We start from the raw sequence: 12,865 nt of genomic DNA, 5'->3' as shown, positions 1-12,865 counted from the left end.
CTTGCTGCCTAAAACGTACCGCGTTGCGACGTTATATTCCGAAGTTCTCGAAAGCTTGCGATATTACGTAGATTATCCCAAAAATAGTATAATTCTTTGCTGGGAAACCTACAACCGCCATTCACAACTGTTCTACATTTATTCTAAATGCGATAAACCATAGCGCACTCTTAAATAACCACTCTCATTGAAATGCATTACCAGGTTGTGCTTTAACTGTAGCTTTTGAGTCGCAAAGCCGGATATTTTAAGTGGTTCCCGATTCGAACGTAACAGGAAAAGTCTGTCACTGGCCGGAATCCCACCTAATATAGTTTGATGATTGATTGTAGGATTTAAAACGCCGACGCAACGCAGGCGATGAGGCTCGCTGTAGTGGAGGGCTCCAGATTAATTTTGACCAACCGGGGATCTTTAAGGTCCGCCTAAATTTTGAACACATCGGCGTTTTTGCTTTTCGCCTCCATCAGAAAAGTGGCTGCCGCGGCCGGGAATCGAACCCGCGTCCTCTTGCTGAGCAGCGCAACACCTTATCCACTGAACCACCGCGGCGGCGGCCTAATAAAGTTTGAAAATTAATGTAGCCGGTTCTTGTTTTCTGTGAGCGCATACGTATAACACAAGATATTCTTAAAATGCACGCTAAATGTTTAGCTGAGTCCCCGGCGTCCGTGGAATGACAGTGTCGCCCTTTGCATGCAGTGATGGAAACATTGAGCGGGCGGTGCATACCGGCGACAAAAGCTCCATCTTGGGTTCGTAGTAGGTCATGGCCTCGGACATCAGTTCCGGTACCACGTCCCCCTGCGATGAATGCGGGAAAGGGTTCGGGAGTATTGAGATAGCACTGAGATAACACTGAATTGAGATGTTGGGTGAGGCCGCTACATGTTTGTGTATATTGGCGAACATCGAATACTATAGGAAGCATTCCTGGCGATCAACTTCAATACCACCTCAAAGAAAAGGAATTTAGCCATGGTAGCGTACGTGGGAAGTGAGTGGAGGCTGGTGCAAAGCTTGTTTTTCTTTGTTAAGGAATAACGAACGCTGGTGGATTTCGACTTTACGCAACGCTGACAACGGTTTTACACGACGCAGTTAGCCTCAATCGACCAGATTTATGGGAAATACCCAAGGCGGAGTAAGTTTCTGCGTAGGAAGATTCGACTTTCCCCTGAAATGCAGCCGTGCGGCGACAAGGGAAAGCTATACAGATTTCTCAGAAACTTGGCAGGATGAATTTGTCTTCTACTCCGAGGTTTCTGCGAAAGCTGTATAGGTTTCCTTTGTGACAAAACATGTATGAACCAGTACCGCATCCAACTCACATAAATAAAATTTGGCCCTACGTCGAGCCCACTTATCGCCACTTGTAATGCTTCAGCGAAGAGCGGAAAGAAATCCGCGCGCATTGAATAAAAAAAAAAAAAGAACTACCAGGTATTTAGATACTTGGAACTCCGTTAAAGCTAGCTTACTCTGGAAGACAGTTTCCTTTAACTCGCACCGGAGGAGTGCTTTCTCATGTCTTTCTGCTCGCTGGCCTCGCGGTTTTTTCGTTCTAATGCACAGCAAGAGATGCCGCTTCGTGAATCTCCGGAGTATTCTTCGCCACTTTTATGAAACTTTATCGCACGTTTCTTTTCTTCTTGTTGTTACTTGCGCTTAGGAGCTGCTGTGCCCATACTATGTGCTCGGAACTTTCAGTGTATTATCACAGCTGGTGTGATAAACAATTACAAAGGAAGACCAATGACTCATTAGCTCCGTAAGCTGCGTTGTTCAAGATTTCGTTAAATGAGCTCTTTCCTTGAAAACTAGGCTCCCTTTTTTTACCCCAGATGTATCATGATATGAATATACGGAAGAACGTCACGAAGACGGGTACAGTGAAAAATATTTACACGAGCGCTTGCCCTCTCCCCCGTTCTGTCCTAATCTTCGCACTGTTTTTCGGTATGTTCCGATCCAATAAACCAGCTCCACTCTGTACCTTAGTAACAATCGTGGTACGGTCAAATTTTGTTTCGGGCTGTGTTCATTTTTTATCGCGGTATTTTTTTAATCGATTTATTGCGGCTCTACAAAACTACTACCTTCAAAACTCGTAAACAGCTGTACTTCATTTTCGCGAAAAACTAACGAAGACAGGAGAGAGACGGCACGAGACAGAGCGCACTTTCAACAAACTTTATTAAGAAGAAACCACACATTTATACTGCCCACACTCTCTCATACACACTCATCCAAAAAAAAAACCAATGAACAAACACCTCCTCCCCTCTGTGCATTATCACACTCTTAGGGCACGTGCCGCTGCTATTGCTGTTTCACGATAAATCGTTGTCTTGCCCAAGGAAGTACATCTCTTTTTCCATAAGTTCGAGGGAGGCAGTGCTTACACAGCGGTCCCCAGCACGTGCTATTTTATTGGCCTCAATGATCTCGCGGGTCGTTTGGTTCTTGTTCATTGCTACGATATAACACTCATCAAACAGGGGGGTACATTTGCAATGCCGACAGTGGATAGCCAAAAGACCTGAGTTGACATTTTTGACATTGTTGGCATGTTCCCGCAGGCGATAATTGATGCACCTCCCCGTTTGCCCCACGTACACCTCCCTCCATAAGCACTCCCTCCCTCGCACTTATGGAAAAAGAGATGTACTTCCTTGGGCAAGACAACGATTTATCGTGAAACCGCACTAGCAGCGGCACGTGCCCTAAGAGTGTGATAATGCACAGAGGAGAGGAGGTGTTTGTTCATTGGTTTTTTTTTTTGGATGAGTGTGTATGAGAGAGTGTGGGCAGTATAAATGTGTGGTTTCTTCTTAATAAAGTTTGTTGAAAGTGCGCTCTGTCTCGTGTCGTCTCTCTCCTGTCTTCGTTAGTTTTTTGCGCAATTGAAGTACAGCATGGATTACCAACTCGCCCAATCCTACAGCCTAGTAAACAGCGTTTTCCTTTTATTTTCTTTTGCACTATATCCTAATTGGTCCTATAAAATTAATAACCCACTTGGAGTATCTGCGATACACCAACCGAATGGAGATGGGAGCACACGTCCCAACATCACGGCAGCACCAAAATGGCAGTGCTAAAGGGGGAGGGGGGGGGGGGGGGGGAGGGGGGAGACCCTTTTCGTTTTTGCGTGCACTCACCACTTGCAAGACTTCCTTCGGCGGCTCTGGAGGCTGGTACAGCTCCCAACGGTCAGCTAGTTCCCGCAGCATCTCAGTCTGCGCATTGTGAGAAAGAGGAACTTCGCATTAGTAGATTGAACAACGAGGACCAGTCAAGATGACACCAGTGAATCTACGAAAAAAAAACGTGAAGGCAGAGAAGGGCGACACATACAAAGGGTATACGCAAATGTAGATATACGTAGTGATGATTCGAGGGCAATTGTGAAGCATTGTCCTGCATGGCTGTGATGGGACCACTAACAAAGCATGGTTGTTGATATTAGCAATGACTGCAAACAAAGCGACGAAAATTACGAGGACCCCTGTACACCCCTTATGACATCATAGCGAGTGCGAAGGCAATCGTGCTCACTTGCTGCTCGTGTCCTCTCATCAATCTTCATTATTCCTTCACGCCTTTGAGGGGCGAAAGCCCCGTAGGAGCTTGGGCTGTCGGCGTCTCATATCGTCGTCACCTAATGCCGTCGTAGCATCATGTAGTCACGGTAATAAAACACCAGGACACTCGTTTTCCAATGCCTCGCTCTGCAACCATTCGTGCTTCAGGCAAAGCTGTACACCTCTAGCCCCCCCAACTCTTTCATCTCCGTGGGCAAAAACGCCGAAGCGCCAAGAATACACTTATACACTGCATGCTTCGCCCCTCTCCAGGTTTCCCGTTAGTGGAGATGGCCCGGGATTTTTTCCTCGCCCATACGGGGACGGCCTCTTGAACCATTTTCCCTTTCCCTCACTTCTGTCGTACACCGTCCGTTTTGAAACAAAGTTCATTTAATTCAATCGAATATTCCAGCTCTCGCGCTGGTCGAGCATGATCTGCGGTTACAGCGCCTCTTCCTTAGTATTATTTTTTGTTATTGTTCCGATAGGAGCAGCTTTAGTCGACATCCTCTGTTTTTTTTTTTTAGTTTGTTTCTATCTCGCCGCTCTTCAGTTCCGCCTTTAAGCATTTTTTTTTTAAGCGCGAATGCACTTCTTAAGCGAGCCTGAAGCGTCCGCCGCCGTCCGCATTCCGCCGCCGTCCGCATAGCAACAGCAGCGGGTGCGCGCGCTCCTCGTCTTCCTTGGCAACGGGGAAAGATGGGCGCGCGCTGCCTGGCCGCTGACATGGCACATACCCACGTGGGGGATTGGCCAGGAATCGGGCGTGAGAAGGGCTAATGCACCCGCTTAAAGGAGTACTGACACGAAATTTCAAAGCTGAGATCCGCTCTAGCAATCAAGTACAATGACAACACAAATAGGTGTCTGTGCATGGCACATACCCACGTGGGGGATTGGCTAGGAATCGGGCGTGAGAAGGGCTAATGCACCCGCTTAAAGGAGTACTGACACGAAATTTCAAAGCTGACATACGCTCTAGCAATCAAGTACAACGACAACACAAATAGGTGTCTGTGAATAAATGCATCTTTCTTTCTTTGTAGTTCTGTGTGTGTGTGTGATCTCTCTTTGGCGAACATTACCGAACCGCGCAAATTCAACTCCTGCATTCGCACTTTCACATTCTTCCCCTCGGGGAAATGCGGGGAATTTTTTGCTTTCGCGAAAAGTTATGCAACGTGCCTGTCTATAATTTAAAGAACACGGGTACTCTCGGTTACGTGCCTACATTTTCCCTCAAATGCGCCCGAGGTTTCCTTTGCGCGCAATAATGGCAACACGTACAAGCCACACCAGCAGTTTCAGTAGCTTGTAACGCTCTTGGCTACATTATTTCATGTTCCAAAATTATTTCTCCTGGTGTTTTTTTTTAACTCTTCGAGCCGTCGGCCGTGTTTTTCGCCGGATTTTCGCCGGATTTTGCCATGATACGCCAGATTTTCAAACTGCCAAGTTAACTGATGCTTTTAAATTAATAAATTCCGCCTATTTTTATAGCTGCAATAGGTTAAAGGATAACAGCAAAGCCGCATAAGCCACACGAACAACAGTAACAAGAGCCCCGTCCCGTCTGTGCGCTACCGCTCAGGCTGGAATAAATGCAAAACCCTAATTTATGGAACAGGGATATGCTTACTGTCTTTATGATCTGCAAAAAAAAAAATTCGGTGTTTCATTCAAACCATTTCAAGGCAGTTCTTATTGTAGCAATCACACGGGCGCGGTCTTATGTATGGCCACCTCACACGATTTTCTTCACTGCCAAGGACAAATGTATTTGCTGGTAGACATTCTTTCTGTGGCCACATAGGCATATTTATGAGAAAATATGAAGGCCCTAAAGGCTTTTATTCTATCCTCGTGCACAAGTTAAGAACTCCGCCGAAGCTGCGGTCTCGTGACGTCAACGCGAGCGCGTTTTGAAAGGAGATTGCGCTTAATGCATGACGGTTATTTTTTCTGGGTCTGTCGTCTCTGCAGTCATCTATAAACTGATTAAGTGACTCGTGTTACGTTAAAAATGCTCACGATAACGCACTCCTTGCGCCGCGCGAAGGAATACCCATTGCAGGGATGAGGAGCAGGGCCAGCTTTCGTTGCCGTTCCTAAGCAGTAGCTGAGTATAGCAATTTGTTGCGAGGCCGAAGTGTGACTCATCAGGCGTCACTGACGGACAGACGGGTTCCCTTGCCGAATCCGTGTAGAAACGTTTTCGCATTAAAAATCGTACACACCTCCGTCTAATGACGACGATCGTTGAGCAAGAAGATTTCTTGTGAGGAATTCCTTGGTTGTCGTCTGGGTTTGGACTTTTATTCGCAGACTGTTTTTACTTTGACTCGTGGAGCCTTCACTTTGGCTCGCATGCAATTTGGTCTTTCGATCGTAGCGGCTCTGACTTTGACCCTTCGACATTTCATTGACTTTGAACCTTCATCGTTAGATGGAAGGGTGCTTGATCTTTCTGTCTAATTTGGCACTACCACGGCACCCCTCTCCAAATCTAAACAGCTTCGACCGTGTCGAAATGGCGCAACCGGACAGACGTCGGCTCCATAACGCGGGGTAACCAGGTTTGATGATTCAGATCACGGGACGTATCTTTTTCTTTCACTTCACCAACAACCACCATCATTGCCAAAGAAAGAAGGCTTTCCCAGAGTGCGTTTTCCACGCGACAGACGCCATCAGTAAAACATAGAAAGCTTCGCATTAAAAAACAACCATCGGTGGTAGCGAGTGTGTTTAATAAGGCACTCACATCCAGCGATTCGATGTGGACGTTGTCGACGGCCACGTCCCCTTCGACCACGAGGTGCTTCACTTTCTTGACGGGCAGGCGGTGCTCGAAGTCGGCCACGTGGTTGCTGTCCACGAGGATGCGGTACCCGCCCTCGAGGACCTCGACGGAGAGCTCGAAGGCGCTGCCCGCGATGAGCGGGAAGGGGCCCTCGCGCTCTTCGTCGCCCCACTTGCCGCCCTTGCGACTGTTACGCACCACGGCCGACTCGCCGAAGCGCGGGTTCACGTGCAGCGCCAAGTCGTCCTCCGGCAGAAGGCCCGTGGCCAGATTCAGTACAAATCTGGGGGGAGGAAGCGACGGGGCAGCGGCAGCGGACGCATGAGCTCTCCGAGCGGCAAGCAAAAGAAACGGCTAAAAGGCTAAACAACGACATCATCATCGTCATCATCAAAAAGTCCCGAGGCAATGTTCAGTACAATTCTCGGGAAACAACGGGGCAACGTAAAGCTTTCCGACTGGGAGCCCAAAGACACGTCTAAAAGAATAAATGACGACATCATCACTATCATCATCATGAGGTCCTGTGGCCAGGTTCACTACAAATCTGGTAGAGGAAACGACGCCGTAGCGTACGAGCCTTCTGCCGGCCGGCTTGCAACCCAGAGAAGACCAAAAAATCCCTCTGGAGTGCCGCCCAACGGTAGTATAAGCACTCCACTAAAGCGACGTCCACTTCTATTTCATGAACTTAATGCTGCGTCTGGCACTTTCCAACGTAACGCAAGGGGACGTAACGGTGACTAAACCTAGATAAGCTGGCACTAAGCAATGATTAGAAAAACGAAAACTTCGCTAGGCCATGAATACTATATAAACACGAAAAAAAAAATAAACGAGGCAAAAGCCAGGCTAAAATCCCCGCCATTGGTATCAGGAAGCTAAGCCACAACTTTTACATCTCAACGGCAGACGGTGTGTCATCGGATGGCACTCCAGTCACCCTGAAAGACTAAACGACGGTATCATCATCATCGTCATCATCAGCTTGCTTAATACAACTCAAAGCGAAGGCCTCACCCATAAGGCTCCAACATCTATCCGGGAGAGTCCGTTTGCAGATCATACCAACGCATCAGCTACCTAAAAAAGCTGTTTCAACGTAACCTCATGTAACCTAATCTAACCTAAACCTGATCTAAAAGTAACCTAAACCTTGCACAACCTAATTTGACCTAATTTGACCATAGTTTTTTTTCAACACCCTCCCACCGGGCGAATGCCCTGCATCAGCACCTCGACTCAAATAAAGTTTATTCATCATCATCATCTCTTTCACTCAAAACAGCTCGATAACGGGAACCGACCTCCAAAAAGACTGTCTCCCCTACTATCCGGCACCATCCGGATCCGTTATTTGCCTCCGAATCTATTCACCTCCCCTCACCCTTTACCTTTCGAAAACTAGATTTTTTTGCAGCTTTCAATAAGCAGTGTTTTAATGCAGAAGGCGATACACTGCTGACTCCAAGTAAGAATTCGTCCGGGCGCACGCTCAGCCATTCCCCTTTACCATTATCATCATCACAGTAGTACACGCCTGAACCCAGAGTTGTCCACGTATCCACATCTATCATTTGCCACGCACATCCTTTAAGAAGGAGAAATTTTCCAGCCTCCTCCCTCCACAGCTCGATCACGCTTCTTTTGAAAGAAGAGGTCTTTCACGTACCGTCGAGCGAAGCTACAGTCAATATTCGCTTCTCACCTTATATAAAAAAATGAGCGCTAAGTAGCCGCAAAAGGTCAGTAGCCTTCCCAGCGCATTTACCAAAATTCTCCCGCCAGCATTTTGAAAGAACACGTGACCTTTAAAAGTTCGCGCGCGTCTTCCGCGGCAAGAGAAAATCGCCCTCCGCAGAGAAAACCGAATATTCCTTTACATGGGTTCCAAATTCGTGAGGGCTGACGCTCAAAAATTTTCATATTGATATACGCGCGATGGAAAACCGCACGCTTCACAGTCGCTGCTTGATATTACTCCCTTCGCCGTTTACATGATTAACAAAGCAAAGCGACCAAGGCGGCGGAGTTTTTGTGGGACTTGCATTATGTTCCGGTGCATCGTCCTTTTCGGGTGCTTCAATTTTAATAACGATAGGCGCCTCAACGCGTGAGCCACTTGGTATATTCTCTCTGCATGAAAATGAATATTTCTCTAGCGATGGCTCCCGACAGTGCGAAACTCAAACAAAAATACTGGTTCTGTAGTTTATGTAGGGAGAACTTTTGCGGGTCAGCCAAATAATAATCGGAGAAGGGGAGTTTATATGCAATACCCCATTACGAAAATTTCGCTGTGTTCAGCGTGTAGCCCTGTTGACTTTAGCGCCGTGTTTCGGTGCGGCTGACCCCAGTATTTCGCAAGCTTGCAACGATGCCCTCATTAAACCGGGCAGCGCCCCGTCCCAGAGATCAGTGAGTGGTATGACGCAACCGCTTAAATTTTGCATTCCGACCGCTCAACGTGCAGCGCGCGCCCAATGGTCCTCTCATTTGGACGGCGCCGAGTGGCCCGGGTTTGCGTCATCGTTAGAGGAAAACCGAAACAATCACCGAATAGAAATAAAATACGGGGTGCGTCTGGTCATGTGCGGGACTTTCAAGCGTAGGTTGCGCAGTGTTGAGCTTGATTAGCATGATATCCACCCTAAATTACCGAAACGTACTTATTTTTTCAAGGAATTATTCGTACTCTATTTAGGCGCACTGATTGTCCGATGGTCACTAGTTCTTATTGCAGGATACGTTTAAGTTTAATAACAAGTCCTGCATAAATATAAGGGTGATAACGTGAATGCATTTGACATGTTCGGTGAAAGAGATGCGTTTCTCTTGTTCCCTCAAAGCTACAGTGACGCCAGAAGCTCAACCATCATGCTGTGGGCTTCACTGCACCGCCTCGTGTCACCGCGCGCTTTCGTGCTCCAACTCTCTAGCAGTTAAAAATTCCGGGCCCTCTCCACTAACGTAAAGCCTGGGGAGGCGCGAAGCATGCAGTATATAGGCCAGCCAGCGGAGATGAAACTGTTGGGTGAAGAGGAGGGAGGGGGTAGAGGTAAGTCTTTGCTGTAAGGTCTTTGATTTAAAAGTCTCGTGCCTTAGAAGCATGATTGTAGTTCGAGGCTTCGGAAAACGAGTGTCCCCGTGCGCTCTTTTATTACGCCCTTTTTGCCTACGGAGTTGAAACGTTCTAGCGCGAGGCGTTGTAAAACGAGTGCCCCAGTACATGTGTTATTTTAGTGCGCGTTACGTTCCAGCGCGAGGCGTTGGAAAGCGAGTGTCCTGGTGTTTTAGTACCTTGACTACATGAAACGATAACGACGACAGGAGACGCCGGCAGCCCTGAGCACCTAAGGGACTGCGCCCTCAAAACTAAAAGTTATCACGAGGTGAACACCCTTGCTGGCTACCAACCCATAAAGGACCAAAAAAAAAAAAAGATTCGTATGTGTGACTATGGTAAATTTTTTTATTCACGTGGCACGGTCCACTTGAACGCGCCTTGTCAGTTACTTCGCCAACCCCAAAGGCGACCTTCCTGCTCCATTTTTTAGGTGACGCGGTTAACTCTAACAGTCTTTGTCTTAATCTCGTCGAGTGGCGACCTTTTGCCGCCATATTTTAAACTTGGCTGTTGACAGCAGCGAGGTCGCTTCGAAAAAGACGTATATCTGCCCGGTTCGTGCTCGTCGTATACCCTCGGAGGGACAACGTCATCGATTGCACTTCTGTGCAAACTCTGTGCGTCAACGAACAACGAAATTGCCTTTGCAGGTCGAACTGGAGCGGCTATTTTATTCCGGAGTGAGGACGTAAACAATGCCAGCGGCGCCGGACGACAACGAGTTGTGAGACGCATTTGTCGTAAAGTACAGCCTAGGGCACTAAACCCGTTATACCGGGTGAAGGCAGTAAACAGTGGCTTCACGAACTCTATTGCCAACACGGCCTCGACGGCGATGAAGTCTCGCAAGGAATTTATGGTGCAGACTCAGTTCGAACGCTCGCCATTCGCGTAGGTAATTATATGGGACCGAAACCAAGAAAGAAGCACAGCGCAGCATTTTAACAGCTGAGAGGCGTCCATATGAATCTTGAAAGACAGTGTTCGAACATTCATATGCGGATGGAAAACAGAACAGGAAAGAAACCTTCGTGACAGTTTGTGGCGAACAAGCTTCGCAACCCTTCTTTTGACAGAAGGAGAGGTTTGTAATTTTTTGCTTTCCTTTCAATATATGCGTATTGTCATCAGTTTTTGTCGTCACTGTCTTTTCTTACCTTTCCCATCTCTCCCCCTCCATTGGTTGCGTTTGTTTTCCTCCACCTCGTAGTTTTCTCTTTATTATGTATGTCTGTCTGTATTTATTCCCCCTCTCTCTCTCTCTCTCTCTCTCTCTCTCTCTCTCTCTCTCTCTCTCTCTCTCTCTCTCTCTCTCTCTCTCTTCATAACCCCTTATGAACACAATGTGCCTTACGCAGAAGGTGTTCTTTTTTTCAAGCTGATCGTTCACATCCGCAAATAAAATGTCGCATGACTAATCACCATTCTCTTTTTGCCTACCGAGCGGAAAACAGCATGGATGCTTGACCATTTACAACGGTACTACTTACAGACTAAATGGAATTCAGAGCTAGGTTCTGCCATGATTGGGTTGCGTAAATTCAGGCCATTCAAAATTATCCCCCTCCGCGAAACTGACAAGATATGATGCGGCTAAGAAGTATAATAATATCTCTTGTATAAAAAAGTAATAACGAAAACCTATACGTCCTGAGAAATTAAGATACATTGTTAAAATAGACTAGCATGCACTGGGAACTGTTCCGTGTATATAGGATTTTCTTTCGTTCTGTTGTGATACTTTTCATTAAATTTAATTCAAGTGTGTTGTTTCGCTAACCGCCTGGTCACTTTACAAGCACTGTGTGCTTAGATTTACCAGAAAATTAATCCTGTATAAAGGAGTGGAATGAATGAATGAATGAATGAATGAATGAATGAATGAATGAATGAATGAATGAATGAATGAATGAATGAAACACATGTAAATACAACCAAACGTCATACTCACTTCTCGGACCACGGCGGTATTTGCCCTCTAAGTGTGAAAATGTCTCCAACCTTAGCCTGTTCTGGTATAAGGCAGCGTATGCACTTTGGCTGTAAAAAACAAGAAAAGTGAAGAAAAATGCGAGTGAGAACATATCGGGTGCGCTGCTTACGGATTGACATTTCTGTTCAAGGAAACGCCATATTTTCATCTAATAATTGGTGGAAAATGTCTCTTTTCAGAACTTTTTAGTTTACGTCTTGCAAAAGTATACACTGCAGGTAACTCTTTCTTTTTTTCTTTTTTTTTTTGAACACTATAGGGTCCTAAACATCGCCCTTTCGTGAAAAAGCAGACGTTCTTTTTTCTTGCAAGTTACATGAATAAAATGGAGAAGGGCTTCCATAAGCGAGCATCAACATAACTTGCATCATGACGTGGCGCTTGTCACAGTGTCGTATCAGACGCTAATAAGAAGGAAACCAGTCAACACGAGAAGAGTTGTGCTTACGTTCAAAAACTATTGAAGGTATGTCTATATACAAAGACGACGCTTCTCCGAACCTTAAAAGAACGATGGGTAGATAAGAAACAATACAAAACGTTACTCAATTTTTTCTTGCGATTTGAGATGCACCTGCAGCGCTGGACGGACATGAAATATTTAATGCTTGCCGAAGTATAGCTCGACGTGCGCCTGACGTGCTTCAGACAGGGGCTTTAAAAGTGGCGGCTTTTGTTGTCACGCCTGCCAAACAATTTCCTTCAGTCTCTAATTTGCGGTACTTAGTCTCTCTTCGTCCTCGGAAAACCACGGCAACTCTATGCGGCGTGGCGTGTACGGAGAGCTCATTCACCGCGATGGCGCAGCGGCCATAGCCATTCGCTTTCAGGCCGGCCGGAAAGAGACCTGCGGCAAACCGCCGGGGGGAGCCCAGTTCATGCGAATATCACGCTATCTGCTCTTAGAGCTGGCGTCGTCTTCGCCAGGGGTTTAAATACTGGTCAGTCTAAATTTAACTTAGGACACAGACAAAAACGAAAAACGGAGCACAAACGCTTTCGTCTTTATCTGTGTCCTAATTTAAATTTAGGCTGACCAGTATTTAAATCACTTATGACCCAACTAGATCGGATTCTGCCTGGGCCCCTGGGAGATTGAGACCTTCAAAGTTTCTCGTGCGCAAGTCCGTTTACACCCAGGTACGCCACGATGAAGGCTTCGCTTTACGACAATTCCCGTCAATGCGTGGGATCCGGCAATTTCTCTTTGCTGAGCGCTTGGGCGGCTGTCTGCGCCCGGAATAAGTAAATCTGAACGCCACTTCATCTTGGTTGCCGAGCGCCAACAGCACTCGGCCGTCGTAGTTTTTAACCAAGCACGTCGCCGTTTCGGTTCGCCATTTCCGTGATTT

The 12,865-nt window shown here is 46.8% G+C and overlaps 1 protein-coding gene across 1 annotated transcript in view; it reads right to left on the bottom strand.

Annotated features, from left to right (window-relative positions):
• The window catches only part of LOC144148886 (galectin-6-like), a 105,395-nt gene that overhangs the window by 13,919 nt on the left and 78,611 nt on the right, over window positions 1-12,865 (bottom strand). The window contains exons 5-8 of the mRNA XM_077680411.1: window positions 11,472-11,560; window positions 6,355-6,676; window positions 3,165-3,242; window positions 733-804 (exon numbers count right to left, since the gene is read on the bottom strand). Of these exons, the coding sequence (XP_077536537.1) occupies window positions 733-804; window positions 3,165-3,242; window positions 6,355-6,676; window positions 11,472-11,560 (561 nt within the window). The remainder of the gene's footprint in view (window positions 1-732; window positions 805-3,164; window positions 3,243-6,354; window positions 6,677-11,471; window positions 11,561-12,865) is intronic.

Source organism: Haemaphysalis longicornis, unplaced genomic scaffold, assembly GCF_048455015.1.
Source record: "Haemaphysalis longicornis isolate Haplotype H1 unplaced genomic scaffold, Haemaphysalis longicornis Haplotype H1 scaffold_8, whole genome shotgun sequence".
NCBI classification, from domain to species: domain Eukaryota; kingdom Metazoa; phylum Arthropoda; class Arachnida; order Ixodida; family Ixodidae; genus Haemaphysalis; species Haemaphysalis longicornis.
This window is presented reverse-complemented; position numbering and strand designations above follow the sequence as displayed.